This window comes from Cervus elaphus, chromosome 19 (assembly GCF_910594005.1).
Source record: "Cervus elaphus chromosome 19, mCerEla1.1, whole genome shotgun sequence".
NCBI classification, from domain to species: domain Eukaryota; kingdom Metazoa; phylum Chordata; class Mammalia; order Artiodactyla; family Cervidae; genus Cervus; species Cervus elaphus.
In genome coordinates, this window is record NC_057833.1 from 90,214,122 (window position 1) to 90,230,096 (window position 15,975).

The following is a 15,975-nucleotide window of genomic DNA, read 5'->3' on the forward strand; positions in this document are numbered from 1 at the left end:
ATAAATGCTGGAGAGGGTGTGGAGAAAAGGGAACCCTCTCACACTGTTGCTGGGAATGCAAACTAGTACAGCCACTATGGAGAACAGTGAGGAGATTCCTTAAAAAACTCGAAATAGAACTGCCATACGACCCAGCAATCCCACTGCTGGGCATACACTCTGAGGAAACTAGAAAAGAGACACATGTACCCCAATGTTCATCACAGCACTGTTTACAATAGCTAGGACATGGAAGCAACCTAGATCTCCATTGGCAGACAAATGTATAAGAAAGTTATGGTACATATACATGATGGAATATTACTCGGCCATTAAAAAGAACACATTTGAATCAGTTCTAATGAGGTAGACGAAACTGGAGCCTATTATACAGAGTGAAGTAAGTTAGAAAGAAAAACACCAATACAGTATATTAACCCATATATATAGAATTTAGAAAGATGGTAATGATGACCCTATATGCAAGACAGCAAAAGAGACACAGATACAAAGAACAGTCTTTTGGATTCTGTGGGAGAAGGAGAGGAGGGGATGATTTGAGAGAATAGCAATGAAACATATATATTACCATATGTGAAATAGATCAACAGTACAAGTTTGATGCATGAAACAGGGCACTCAAAGTCAGTGCACTTGGACAACCCTGAGGGAGGGGATAGGGAGGGAGGTGGGAGTGAGGTTCAGGATGGGGGACACATGTACACCCATGGCTGATTCATGTCAATGTATGGCAGAAACCACTACAGTACTTTTTGATTACTTCTTTGTGCCAGTTCAGTACAGTTCAGTTGCTCAGTCGTGTCCGACTCTTTGCGACCCCATGGACTGCAGTACACCAGGCCTCCCTGTCCATCACCAATTCCTGGAGCCTACTCAAACTCATGTCCATCGTGTCAGTGATGCCATCCAACCATATCATCCTCTGTCATCCCCTTCTCCTCCCACCTTCAATCTTTCCCAGCATCAGGGTCTTTTCCAGTGAGTCAGCTCTTCGCTTCAGGTGGCCAAAGTATTGGAGTTTCAGCTTCACCATCAGTCCTTCCAATGAATATTCAGGACTGATCTCCTTTAGGATGGACTGGTTGGATCTCCTTGCAGTCCAAGGGACTCTCAAGAGTCTTCTCCAATACCTCAATTCAAAAGCATCAATTCTTCAGCACTCAGCTTTCTTTATAGTCCAACTCTCACATCCATACATGACTACTAGAAAAACCATAGCTTCGACTAGATGGACCTTTGTTGGCAAAGTAATGTCTCTGCTTTTTGATATGCTGTCTAGGTTGGCCATAGCTTTTCTTCCAAGGAGCAAGGCTCTTTTAATTTCATGGCTGCAGTCACCATCAGCAGTGATGTTAGAGCCCCAAAAATAAAGTCCATCACTGTTTCCATTGTTTCCCCATCTATTTCCCATGAAGTGATGGGACCAGATGCCACGATCTTTGTTTTCTGAATGCCGAGTTTTAAGGCAACTTTTTCACTCTCCTCTTTCACTTTCATCAAGAGGCTCTTTAGTTCTTCTTCATTTTCTGCCATAAAGGTGGTGTCATCTGCATATCTGAGGTTATTGATATTTCTCCCAGCAATCTTGATTGCAACTCATGCTTCATCCAGATCAGCATTTCTCATGAGGTACTCTGCATATAAGTGAGATAAGCAGGGTGACAATATACAGCCTTGACGTTCTCCTTTCCCGATTTGGAACCAGTCTGTTGTTCCCTGTTCAACAGTTCTAACTGTTGCTTCTTGACCTGCATATAGGTTTCTCAAGAGGCAGGTCAGGAGGTCTGGTATTCCCATCTCTTTCAGAATTTTCCACAGTTTGTTGTGATCCACACAGTCAAAGGCTTTGGCGTAGTCAATAAAACAGAAGTAGATGTTTCTCTGGAACTCTCTTGCTTTTTCGATGATCCAATGGATGTTGGCAATTTGATCTCTGGTTCCTCTGTCTTTTCTAAATCCAGCTTGAACATCTGGAAGTTCACAGTTCACGTATTGCTGAAGCCTGGCTTGGAGAATTTTGAGCATTACTTTGCTAGTGTGTAAGATGAGTGCAATTGTGCAGTAGTTTGAGCATTCCTTGGCATTGCCTTTCTTTGGGATTAGAATGAAAACTGACCTTTTCCACTCCTGTGGCCACTGCTGAATTTTCCAAATTTGCTGACATACTGAGTGCAGCACTTTCAGAGCATCATCTTTTAGGATTTGTAGTAGCTCAACTGGAATTCCATCACCTCCACTAGCTTTGTTTGTAGTGATGCTTCCTAAGGCCCACTTGACTTCACATTCCAGGATGTCTGGCTCTAGTTGAGTTATCACGCCATCGTGATTATCTGAGTCGTGAAGATCTTTTTATATAGTTCTTCTGTATATTCTTGCTACCTCTTCTTAATATCTTATGCTTCTGTTAGGTCCATACCATTTCTGGAAAAACCAAAGCTTTGATTAGATGGACCTTTGTTGGCAATTTTGTGCCAGTAACTTATTTGTATTTAATTCTCTCAAGAACTTACTCAAAAATCGACATTGATATAAATGAAGTATAACCTTTAAAAATTGTGAATCACTATATTGTATACCTGCAGCATATAATATTATATACCTACAATGTATAATTTGTATACCAACTATAATTTTTTAAAAGAATAAACATAGATCATCTCTTTTCCCCATAATTAGATTGAGACTCAGAGAAGTTAAGTAACTTGCAGAAGGTTACACAGCTAGGACTTGCTAGAACCAGGACTCAGCTCTCCCAAGCAGTGCTTATAACCATAGGGCCACATCTCCAGTCCGAGATTTCTGATGATTTTCCCAACTGGCACAGTGTACCTTGAATGTGCCCAGCACTTGGCTCTGCTTCTAAGCTAAGGATTTAGTGCTGTTTTTTAACTGATCTACAATTACTGTTTCATCAAGTTGGGAAAAGCCCTGAATCCTAATTGTTAGTAATCACATCAAGTGTTCTATTTTAACTAGACCTCTCTTTTGTTTCAAGTGGGTAAAATTTAAAAAATAATGGTACTCTTTAAAATTGCAGGAGTTGATGTATAATCATTTTATAAATTCTAAACTTTGTACCATACTATTTAAATTCCATTCTCATCAGTCAGATCATGTTTAATTACTAAGAGAGTTTTTTTACCCAGATGGTCTATAATATTACTGATTAGAAAAAAAAAAAATAAGAAAAACTTTCTCTTATTTATGAATGACAAAGCTACATGAAGAAAGTTTGTCCATACTGTTCAACAAGGTGGCCACTGGCCACATGTGGCTACTGACCATTTGAAATGTGACTGACTTGAATTGGTAAGTGTAAAATACAAAGTCAATTCTGAAAACTCAGGATACAAAAAAAGATGTAAAATATCCCATTAGCAATTTTTATATCAAATACAAGTTAAAATGATAAAGATTTGCACATATTAGGCCAAGTGAAATACCTTATTAAGGTTAATTTAACTTGTTTCTTTTTACTTTCTTCAATGTGGTGGCTAGAAAATCTGAAATTACATCTGTGGCTTTGCATTTATCTGTTGGACTGTGCAGGGTTAAGTGATCACTCAGTGATTAAAAGTAAGTATCGACGCCAGTGGAATCAAGCAGCTCATAGCAGGTATAGGCATCAGTGAAAAACATCTTTTTTTCAGTGAGAAGGTTAAATAGTGATGTGATGACAACCGTACCATTTTCTCAAAGTTCTGCCCTGTTGGATTACCACTATGTTCATAAGAACCATAGGAAGGACTTCCCTGGTGGTCCAGTGACTAAGATCCCAAACTCCCAAAGAAGGGGATCCAAGTTTGATTCCTGCTCGGGAACTAGATCCCACATGCCGTGACTAAGACACAACACAGACAAATAAGTAAATAAATATTTGAGATAAATAAAAGATCCTTACTCTTAAAACAAACAAACAAACAAACAAACAGGAAAGTCATTTCCCACTTAGCGGAGAGTCTGAGACTGATTTTTCTCTACTCAGAATTGTGAACCTGGGCTGACCTGTCAAAGACCAAAAAAAAAAAAGTACCAACATTTTTAGTGTGGGTTGCAAAGCAGGTGATGTGGTTCCGAGCAGTGGTCACTCGTGCAGATCCTCCACCTCTGCACTGGTTCAATGGTTTGCGGCGCAGCAGTGCAGAGCCAAAGGGCACCCACGAGTTCATTATATAATTCTTGGTAGCGTGAGGTCAAGCGCATATCTGCTCTGGGGGCCAGGCGGCAGGCTCTGCTCAGGCCGACCACGGCCATCACAGTGATGTTTTGACAGAGAGTGTGCTAGAGGTTGTTTGTTTGGAAAAAGACCGACCAACTCTTTTTTTTCCCCTCGTCCTCCTTCCTCTCTCTCTTTTTTTCCCTTTGAAACACTCTGGCATAATACTGAATGACTTTGTTTTTAAGCTGCCTTAGCCTTGCTTTGTGAAGAAAAAGCCCGAGAATTCTCTCCCTGTAGGACACAAGTGTTATTTTTGGAGCAGAGATTCTTAGCCTGATCTCTGTCTAAACCAATTTCTGTTCTTTGTGAGGTCGTGGTCTGGGGCAACTCAGAGTCATCTCCGTGGAGGGAAGCTTCCTGGTTTCATGAGGCAGCCTGGGCCGCGGTGTCCAGGGGCCATGCCTGGAACATCCCTGCTTGGGGTCTCCACACACAACTGTTTCACCCTCAGGTCCCCCTCATTAGGCCTGTGCCCTTGGGAGAGTCTGGGCGCCACCTGCCGTGAAGTGGGCGACTTCCCTGCTGATGTCATCTCACGGGATGTTCTGGGTCAAGGTGACCCTCCCCTTTTAACAGGGTAGCTTAGGTCACAGACTCCTCAGAACTAAGACAGCCATGTCTTGAGGATCTCCACAGGCACTTGAGGGTGCCACCGGCCATGGGAGAGCCACAGTCCCCCCTGAGAGTCAGGACCTGGGCCTCCGGGAACAATGTCCAGTGACTCGCAGCTCAGAGCATCCCCTTCTGTAACCCGCTCTGTGTCAGGCTGCTAGACCTGGGGAAGGAAAACCTCTCCAGCTTCTCACCGCTCCTCTTCCTGACCTGTCATTCCTAGGGGTTTACAGAGCTTGTACCAGCTGGGAGAAGTAAAATCGGACACAGTTGAAAACACTGCTGTCAACAGCAAACAGAGCATCACCTTAGAATGAGTCTTTTCCTTTGGTGATTGGTCACTGTGGATGCAGGAAGCAGGTGTGAGGAGCATGGCCCGGGCATGAACAGGTAGACCCCGCAGGTGTTCCAGGTTGCTGGGTGATCCCTGATGCGCCCGTCCCTGGCCAGCTATACATAGCCAGCAAAGCTTCTTACCAGAGAAACCTCTTTCCTCACCCTCCACCAGTCCCACCCGTCACCCCAAAGACTTGCTGTAAATCCCCTGGAAGTTACTGCGTCTCCGATCGAAGAGCCGCCAGCTGGCCCCGGGCCTGAGCGCTTTCCCACCGCCGCTGCTCTCCACCCTTCCTTGTCTGTGCCAGGGGAGCACAGTCAGTGCTCAGCCATGGTCGACATGGGGGGCCTGGACAACCTGATCGCCAACACAGCCTACCTGCAGGCTCGAAAGTCCTCGGACGCTGACAGCAAGGAGCTGCAGCGCCGGCGCCGGAGCCTGATGCTGCCCGGGCCGCAGAGCTGTGAGCAGCTCCGCCAGGCCCTGGCCACCGACTTCCACAGCCTGTGCGAGCAGCAGCCGATCGGCCGCCGCCTCTTCCGGGACTTCCTGGCCACGGTGCCTGCGTACCAGGAGGCCAGGGGTTTTCTGGAGGAGGTGCAGAGCTGGGAGCTGGCCGAAGAGGGTCCCGCCAAGGGCAGCGCGCTGCAGGGGCTGGTGACCACTTGTGCTTCCGCCCCTGTCCATGGGCACCCACACCCCTTCTTCAGCCCAGCTCTGGTCACCAAGTGCCAAGCGGCCACCACCGAGGACGATCGAGCATCCCTGGTGGAGCTGGCCAAGGCCGAGGTCATGGCCTTCCTGCAGGACCAGCCCTTCCGGGAGTTCCTGGCCAGCCCCTTCTATGACAAGTTTCTGCAGTGGAAAGTCTTCGAGATGCAGCCGGTGTCAGACAAGTACTTTGAAGAGTTCCGGGTGCTGGGGAAAGGTGGTTTCGGGGAGGTAAGTGTCTGCGAGGAGCCAGGTTGAAAGACGAGATAGACGGCATAAACAGAGTTCTGTTTGTCTTCTTTTTGTCTTCTTCTTTTTAATCTCAAGGGAACTTAGAACTAATTTCAGTGCCACATGTGGAGAAAGCATTCCTAGCTTGCTCTCACCTCTTCTTTCTGGTCGCTGCGTGAAATAAAGTGAGAATGCCATAGGAAAAACAAACAAGCTGTGGAACTGGCCAGGAATCGTGATCGTGGGGTTTCCAGGAGGCAGGAACGCTCTGAAATGCCCCTTTGGTGAATGATATCAAGATATCAATACAATGAGAGAGTTTCCTTCCCCTTTACTTGTGCTCATGGAGATAATTTGAGAAAAAACTTCAGGTATCTAAGAAAACAATCATCTTGAATTAGAGCCTATAAATCTGTTTTGCACCACTGCTGTGTTCAGCTTTCTTTTTTTAAGAAGAAAAAAAAATTCTTTGAGATTAGATTTGCATAAGATTAGCCATTAACCATTTTCAGGTGTACAATTTAATAGCATTTAACACATTACAATGTTATGCAACCATCATATCTAGTTCCATTGTCACTACTCCTGTGCCCATTAACAGTTACTTCCCCACCCCAACCCCCAAGCTCCTGGCAGCCACTGGGCTACTTTCTGCCTCTATGGACTTGCCTATTCTGATGTTTCATATAGATGGAGTCATACGATATGTGAGCTTTTGTGTCTGGATTCTTTCACTGAAAAGTATACTTTCGCTGAGTAGTGCTTTGGAGGATCATTCACCTTGTAGCGCGGATCAATACTGCACTCCTTTTTCAGGTTGAGTAACAGTCCATTGTATGGGAATACTACATTTCATGTAGCCATTCATCTATTGATGGACAGTTGGGTTGTTTCTGCCTTTTGGCTATCGTGAATAGCGCTGCTGTAAATATTTATGTATAAGTATTTGTTTGAATACCTGCTTTCATTTCTGTTTCATATGTGCTGAGGAGTGGAGTTGCTGGGTCTTAGGGCAATTCTATGTTTAACTTTTTGGGAAATCACCAATCTCTTCATGTTTTAAGTTCCCGCCAGCAATGCATGAGGGCTTCCCTGGTGGCTCAATGGTAAAGAATCCATCTACCAATGCAGGAGACATGGGTTTGATCCCTGTGTTGGGAAGATCCCTTGGAGAAGGAAATGGCACTCCAGTATTCTTGCCTGGAAAATCCCATGGACAGAAGAATCTGGTGAGCTACAGTCCATGGTGTCTCAAAGAGTCCGGCACAACTTAGCAACTAAACAACAAGCAATGCATCAATGTTTCAATTTCTCCACATTCTGGCCAATACTTGTTATTTCTTTTTTTTCTTTCTTTTTTTTTTTTTTCTTCTTTTTTTTTTTTAATGGCCCATTTAGTATGTGTCACATGATACCTCACTGTGGTCCAAGCTCTTTCTCCAAGAACCCTCTGACGCACAGCTTTTCTTTTCTCAGAAGCCTTGCCACCTTGATTGGTTTCTGCCCCTCCACCCTCTGTATCCTCCACTCCCTTCCTCTCTCCACTGCAGTCTATTTCTACCTCTTCTTCTCCTTTTCCTTCTCTCCTTAAGGTATGTGCTGTCCAGGTGAAAAACACTGGTAAGATGTATGCCTGTAAGAAACTGGACAAGAAGCGATTGAAGAAGAAAAATGGCGAGAAAATGGCTCTCTTGGAAAAGGAAATCTTGGAGAGGGTCAGCAGCCCATTCATTGTCTCTCTGGCATATGCCTTTGAGAGCAAGTCCCATCTCTGCCTGGTGATGAGCCTGATGAATGGTGGAGACCTCAAGTTCCACATCTACAGCGTGGGTGAACCGGGCCTGGACATGAGCAGGGTGGTCTTCTACTCGGCCCAGATGACCTGTGGTGTGCTCCACCTCCACTCCCTTGGCATCGTCTATCGGGACATGAAGCCTGAGAACGTGCTTCTGGACGACCTCGGCAACTGCAGACTGTCCGACCTGGGGCTGGCCGTGCAGATCCAGGATGGTAAACCCATCACCCAGAGGGTGAGTGAGCCTCCACTGGCCCAGAGCGGGGGCACAGAGCTAGAAAGGAGGGGAGAAGGCTGCTCTTTCCCAGGGCAGACAGAGCCTCGAACTTAATGCTTCTGATTTTCTTGCTCCTAAAGCCCTTGTGCTGTCATTTGCCTTAAGTGGAGTGGTGTAAGAGGATTAGCTTAACTGGCTCTTTGAGGTCTACTTTGCTCTCCTCTCATTGGAAGCAGAGGGCAGCCTTCTTTGTGAACTGGAGGTGGTCTGTGCCTTCACCATAGATGGCAAGAGCTGAATCCATGGCCAGGAACTAGGTATGTCCCGCCCATAACCACCTCCCTGGTGCCACGTTCCTGAGTCAATAGAGCCTTGATTTCTGCTTCGGGAAAATTTTAGGGGCTGGACGCTAAAATTCCAGGACTCTAGAAGGTACAATTTAACAGAATAATAAATAGAAAAACCCCCAACACTTAGCAAATTAAATATCTCCTTTCCTGTTGAGTGCACAATGGAGAAATGTTTTACATTGGACAAAGGTGAAATTTTAAATGAAAAGATATATACAAGTCAACAAAGGTTTATTTTGATCAGTCTGGTCCAAAGAGACTTACAGAGAATTCTTTGATTAAAAGGGGGATTATAATAATTAATCAATTATGTTAAGTGATCAATACAAAAATCTCTCAAATTCGGACAGGTCTTTACCATTGAGTTTCTGTGCACAAAGATGGGAGAAGTCCCAGGAAGATAAAGGCTCAAGTCAGGTTCCTAAATATACACTTAAAACTTTGTTTTTGCACAGTTTCCAGCTTGTAAGGCAGAGAGGACAATCAGGCAAGGAAGTGAGAAAAATCATGGCAAGTGTGGGAAACTGCAGGTGATTTTATGTGGCTATAACGGAAGGAATGTTGACAACACGTGTAGGGCTCAGATCACACAAAGGCATTGAAATTCTTTTCTTGTGAGGGACGAGAAGCTATTGAACGAATCTTTAAAAAGGAATGACATGATCAGATTTGCATTCTTTTAAACACCAATTTGATCGTAGATGGGAAGCAGAGGAGCTAGTTAGGAAGCATATGCAGCGGCGCAGGAAGAAATGATGGCACCTGTGTAAGACACTGGGATTGATGAAGTGGGAGGTAAACCAGAGCCGTTGGAAAGAGACTTGTTGGGATTTCAGGACCAGCTGGGTATGAGGGCGAGGAAGGTCCCTAGCTCCAGTGACTAGAAGGAGGAAAACAGTCATGGGAAAACTGGAAAGTTTCATTGCGAGTGTAGTGTATATAAGGCTCTTATATGACAGGCAGGTGCTATGATGAAAGGTCTGAGTTAGACATTGGAATTTGGAGTAATCATGGCTTGGGAAGCAGCAGACACCACTGGGTTGTTTGAGAAACAGTGGAGGAAGAGGACCAAGGAACAGCAACATGTAGGGGGTGTAAAGTAAAGTAAATCCTTTACTTTACTTGCCCCACCGTGAATGCATGTTTATCACTGCACAAAAAATCAGAACTGTATTACTTCAGTGTATTATTTTGAATTTGTATTGCTGATTATGCAGACAGGAAGTGCTCCTTCTGAGCGTCCTATGTGCATGCATCATGCTGACTGGTGGTACCATCTCCACTTTGCTGAAGAATGAGGAGACACATAGCTCTGTCTCTTATAAATCCCTTCTCAGTCTTCCTCCAGCTCTGTTCATGGGCCAAGAGAATATTTAAGGACAGTTCCTCCTGCATCCAGCTCTCTGACTCTTTTGGAACCTGCAGGAAGCTTTTTGCACCTCCTCAGTATTGTCCACTATAATGAAGGCAGTTTGTGGAGTTTAAGATTTCCCAGGTGGTGCTAGTGGTAAAGAACCTGCCTTGCAGTGCAAGAGACATAAGAGATGTGGGTTCAACCCTGGGTCAGGAAGATCCCCTAGAGGAGGGCATGGAAACTCCTTGCCAGGAGAATCCCATGGACAGAGGAGCCTGGCAGGTTATGATCCATAGTGTTGCACAGAATCAGACACAACTGAAGCAACTTAGCATGAGTGCACACAATGCCTAGAGGCTTCTCACCCTTTTGCCTTTTCTGAGTCCCTCTTTGTCCCAAGAGACCAGACTTCTGGGTTTAGACCTCTTGCCCCATCCAAGAAAGTTTATGCTCTTGTCCTTAGACCTGCCTCTGAAGCCCAGGGGGATTTTCAGGAAGGATGGAGGAAAAAATAAAAGGGGGTCAGAGAGAAGGTTTAGAAAGCCACAGAAAGAAAGAAAGAAAGAAGAAAAGCGTTCCTCTTTCACTGTTTACCCCTCTACATAGCCAAGTGAAGCCCCTCAGTATCCTACTTACTGCAGCCGCAGCTCCGACACAATAACTGGGCCCCCAAGGGGATTTTAAATCATTGTACTCACAACCCATTTCACAGAGGAAATAAAAAGGAACATATTTTATACAGCTTCTGTAACTAATTAATGTTTTGATGTCAAGAGACCATATAAAGAATTACTGGGTCTTCCCTGGTGGTGCAGTAGCTAAGACTCTGCACTCCCAATGCTGGGGGCCCAGGTTTGATCCCTAGTCAGGGAACAAGATCCCACATGTCACAGCTGAAGATCCTGCATGCCACAATGAAGATCAATGATCCCACATGCCCCAACTAGAACTTGGTGCAGCCAAATGAAAACAAAATTTTTAAGTACAGATCTCACCATATTTCCAGAGTATGATCAGCTGAATGAAGGTAGAAGTGTAAAGAAAAGTCCTGCTAAATTTTTGCATAAATGTAAGGAAACTCACAGGAATATTTCAACACCGATTGGATCCTATCAAAGGAAAGCATGTATCATTTTGCCTTACAGGGAAATTGCATTTGTGAGATAATTCTATAATGTGGATTAAAAAGACTTTGAACAACAGTTGTGCAGAGCCAAAGGAGCAAACTCAAATGGTGAAGCAGGCAGCGTAAGAAGTAAAGAAAGTGCCGTGGACCCCAGAACAGAGTGTGCACTTCCGTCTAAGGAGGGAAGCCACTCCTAGGGTCCAGTGGCCACACTGTGAGAACAGAGATCCGAAGCTCCTGACTCTTTTTTCTTTAATATTTATTCATTCGTTTATTTATTCTTGGCTGCACTGGGTCTTCCTGGCTGCACACAGGCTTTCTCCAGTTGCAGCGAGGGGGGCCATCTCTAGTTGCAGCGCTCAGGCTTCTCATCGCTTTGCCTTTTCTTGTAGTGAAGCAGGGGCTCTAGGCTCACAGGCTTCAGTAGTCACGGGGCACAGGTTTAGCTGCCTTGCAGCATGTGGGATGCTAGTTCCCAGGCCAGGAATCGAACCTGTGTCCCCTACATTAGAAGGTGAGTTCTCATGCACTGGGTCACCAGAGAAGTCCCCTGACTTTTTAAAAGAGAAACTGACACCTGTGAATTTTTGAGAAGGGTCTTGCTTTTAAAATGAGGACAATTCATTAAAAAGAATGCATTTGAATCAGTTCTAATGAGGTGGCTACAACTGGAGCCTATTATACAGAGTGAAGTAAGTCAGAAATAAAAACACCAATACAGTATACTAACACATATATATGGAATTTAGAAAGATGGTAACAATGATGCTATATGCAAGACAGCAAAAGAGACACAGATGTAAAGAACAGTCTTTTGGACTCTGTGGGAAAAGGTGAGGGTGGGATGATTTGAGAGAATAGCATTGAAACACATATTATCATATGTGAAACAGATAGCCAGGCCAGGTTTGATGCATGAGACAAGGTGCTCAGGGCTGGTGCACTGGGATGAGCCTGAGGGATGGGATGGGGAGGGAAGTGGGAGAGGGGTTCAGGATGGGGAACACATGTACACCCATGTCTGATTCATGTCAATGTATGGCAAAAACCACTACAATATTATTAGTAATTAGCCTCCAATTAAAATTAATTAATTAATTAAAAAATAATAAATAAAATGAGGACAGTTAATTCAAAATGAGCCCAAACCATCAACTAACAACAATAACAAAATCCTGGTGAGATTCATCACACTAGGTGCATCTGTATTCATGGAGTTTGTTATCACATCCATGTTTGACAGTCTCTGAATATAAAGTTCAATACTGATGCTCTGAAGGCCACTGTATCTTAAAGGCAAGAAAAGAATGTGATATGCACCTAGTATTGAAGATTTTTTTCAACAAGAAAATGGCATGACCAGAGTGATTCTTGTTTTTTAAAAGTTTTATTGAAGCATATTTGATTTACAATGTTGTGTTAATTTCTGCTTTATAGCAAAGATGTGTGTGCGTGTGTGTGTTTGTGTGTATTCTTTTTCATATCCATTTCCAGTGTGGTTTATTACAAGATCCTGAGTATAGTTCCCTGTGCTATAGTTTATCCATCCTATATGTACTAATTTGCATCTGGTAATCACAAATTCTCAATCCTTCTTTCCCCCACCTCACCCCCTTGGCAAACACAAGTCTATTCTCCATGACTGTGAGTCTGTTTCTGCTTTGTAGAAACATTCATTTATGTCATATTTTGGATTCCAAACATAAGTGATAACAAATGCTATGGTATCTATCTTTCTCTTTCTGACTTTTTTCACTTAACATGGTAATCTCTGGGTCCATTCATGTTGCTGCAGGTGGCCTTATTTCATTCTTCTTTATAGCTGAGTAATATTCCATTGTGTACTTCTACCACATCTTGTTTATCCATTCATCTGTCAGTGGGCATTTATGTTTCTTCCATGTCTTGGCTATTGTGACTAGTGCTGCTATGAACATAGGGGCATGTATCTTTTCAACGTATAGTTTTGCCTGGGTATACAGAGTGATTCTTTAAGAAGATGATTAACAGTATATATGATGAACTGAAGAAGGAGTCTGGGGTTGAGAAGAAGGGGGGAGCTGTAAGGAGTTGCTGTAATAATTCCCACATGAGGTAATGAGAATTGAAGTATGGCCCTGGGCTCTGAACAGCCTTACTTCCAGAGCTCAGCTCTCTGGCTTCACCTAAGTTCCATCAAGACCACATCTGTGTTTACTTCTCTTAAATCATGACTGTCCTCCGTGGAAGAGGCGGGGTTGTTGGGGAAATGGAGCCATTTCTAGAAGGTGATGCCCTTTGTCCAGTGGGTCCCCTTGGCTGCGGGTAGTTGGACAATGATTCAAGAAGGAAAGGTGTGGGTAGTTCTGCCCAAGTCTGAGAAGGACTGAGGCAGACACACAATGAGAGACAAGGATGCTAAAGACCACTGGCCTGGAATGCAGAAACCCTGGCTTCCTGTTCCAGACCTATCCCTGACTCACAGTCAGCCAGCTCAGGCAGACCCCAAGACATCCTTCATCTATAAGATTTCATAAATCTATGAGATAGTCTTTGGATTATTTATAGGAAAAGACTCGTAAACTCAGAAGATGAACATATGGCCTACATTTTACTATGATTTAATGGGCTATCAATCAGGGTTCTTAAGCAACAACATGAAGTTACTTAAGAAAATGAAATTAATGGTTTTCATAACTGAGAAGCCTGGAAGTCTGGCCTGATCCAGGCCAAAGACTCTCAGAATCTGTCCCAGAGAGTTAATGAGCAGTGTCGCTGAAAGCTCTCCCTCTGTGTCCCAGCTCTGCCCTCCTCGGGATTGGCCTCACTCTCACTCTCCCATGTGGGGGCTCCTATGTGGAGGCCACCGGCCGCACCACGCATATCCTCACAACCAAACAATCTCATGGAAAGGGAACAGTTCTTTCCAAAAGGTCCTTCAAATTCCCAGGGAAGACTCTCAGTGGACAGCTCAAGTTACATGCCCAATCATATCCAAGTCCACCGAACAGGACTAGGTCTCTGTTCTCAGGAGCCAGGAAGAAGTTCTGTCCTATGTAAATATCGGGGACAGAGGAAAGTGTTCTCCAATAGAAAACAGGGGTGGAGGGACTTCCCTGGTGGCCCACTGGTTAAGACTCTTCGCTTCCAATGCAGGCACCTTGGGTTTGATCCCTGGTTGGGGAATGGAGATCCCACATGTTGGACAACAAGGCCAAAGGAAAACAAGAAAATAGGGATGGAAGAGATTTCAGATAGACAGAAACAGTGGATGCCCCTAATAACTGCTTGATGGTTTGACAACTTTCTGACCTCTTAATTAAGTGATGATGGCATCTAGATAGAGCCTTTACAAAAAGATGTTACAAGGTAGGGACTATTATTAGCTCCATTTTACAGATGGAGAAATTGAGACTCAGGTTAAGTTACCCATCCAAAGTCACATGTGAGATGAACCCAGGTATGCCAGATTCAAGAGCACTTACAGTTTTGACTCCACCTTGTCAAATTCACGCACAGGGCAGAATGTTCCCTCTGGTTTATATTACTGTAAAAGACCCTCCACTGAATAAAACTCAGAATGAGTGTGTGTGATGATGCATAACTTCCTGAGTCTGGTCTGACATGTACACCAATCTCAGGTCTAGTTGAACCTCTGTTGGAGTTAAGACTTTGGAAAGGGAGCCCAGCATTTTACAGGGAATCATGTGACTAATATTTCAGAGTCAGCCTCCCACACCCCAACACAATATCATTAACTGTGGTCCCAGCCACAGTCAGTATTCACCTATAATAAATGTGATGAGCACTCCAGCCTGTTTTCAGCTGACATTCACATGCACACATTAAAACTAACTCTTGGCAGTTTTAGAGATACTAGGTAAATATAATAAGAAAATCAGGCAGTGGGGCTCGTGCTAGGACTTTTCAAGTGCAGTGTTCTATGTGGAGAACAGTGACCTTCAGATTTTAAGGAACATGAGTCAATCCTTAAAACTTATTGTCAGGAATTAGAATGAAATTAGCACAGTGACCCAAAAGTTCATGACATGTTTGGTTACTTTGCCCTACCTCTGATCAGTTCTTCACACTCAGAAGGATGATGGGTGACAGAGTTCCAGCATTATATTTATTTTCTGAATATTTATTTATTTAGCTGCATTGGGTCTTAGTTGACGCATGTGGGATCTTATTGAGTCATGTGTGACCTTTTGTTCAGGCGCATGGACTCTCTAGTTGTGGCATGCAAGCTCAGTAGTTGTGGGGCATGGGCTTAGTTGCTCTGTGGCACATGGGATCTTAGTTCCCCTATCAGGAATCAAACCTGTGTCCCCTGCATTGCAAACTGGATTCATAACCACTGGACCACCAGGGAAGTCCCAGCCATCATATTTATTTTGAAGCTCTTATTGTGTTGAATAAAATGCTAGGGACACACTAAACAAATGATTTTTAAAAGATCTCTGAGTGTGTTCATCAGAAGTTGACAACTACATATATCACAGCCCTTATGACCCTGTTTCAAGTATTTTTCTCTTTGAGAATTTACTTCTGAGAACCTCATGGGACAGGCCTCCTGGTTACTTTACTGTCACATGTTGGTCTCCACCAAAACACCCTCAAAAAAAAAAAAAAATATAAAATAAGGCAAAGAGCCATGAGCAAAAAGAGACATGAGTTCTTGCCCTCATGGAGCTTACAGTCTAGTGAAGGAGACAGAACTTCATTTTACCCAATGAATGTAACAATTCAATGATGACAAGCGCTGTGAAGATGGGGCTCTTCAAGGATTTGTTAACATGTGAGACTCTGGGGCTTCCCAGGCAGCTCAGTGGTAAAGAACCTGCCTACAATGCAGGAGCCGCAGGAAACACAGTTTCGATCTCTGGGTTGGAAAGATTCTCTGGAGGAGGGCATGGCAACCCACTCCAGTATTCTTGCCTCGACAATCCCATGGACAGAGGAGCCTGGCAGGCTATAGTACATAGGGTTACAAAGAGTCAGACCCGACTGAAGTGAGCCCACTTGCATGTGAGACTCTCAG

The 15,975-nt window shown here is 44.1% G+C and overlaps 1 protein-coding gene across 1 annotated transcript in view; it reads left to right on the forward strand.

Annotated features, from left to right (window-relative positions):
- The first annotated feature begins 5,450 nt into the window (after positions 1-5,450).
- GRK7 (G protein-coupled receptor kinase 7) overlaps positions 5,451-15,975 on the forward strand; it is a 36,283-nt gene continuing 25,758 nt past the window's right edge. The window contains exons 1-2 of the mRNA XM_043875469.1: positions 5,451-6,110; positions 7,703-8,140. Coding sequence (XP_043731404.1) covers positions 5,499-6,110; positions 7,703-8,140 — 1,050 coding nt within the window. The 5' untranslated portion in view covers positions 5,451-5,498. The remainder of the gene's footprint in view (positions 6,111-7,702; positions 8,141-15,975) is intronic.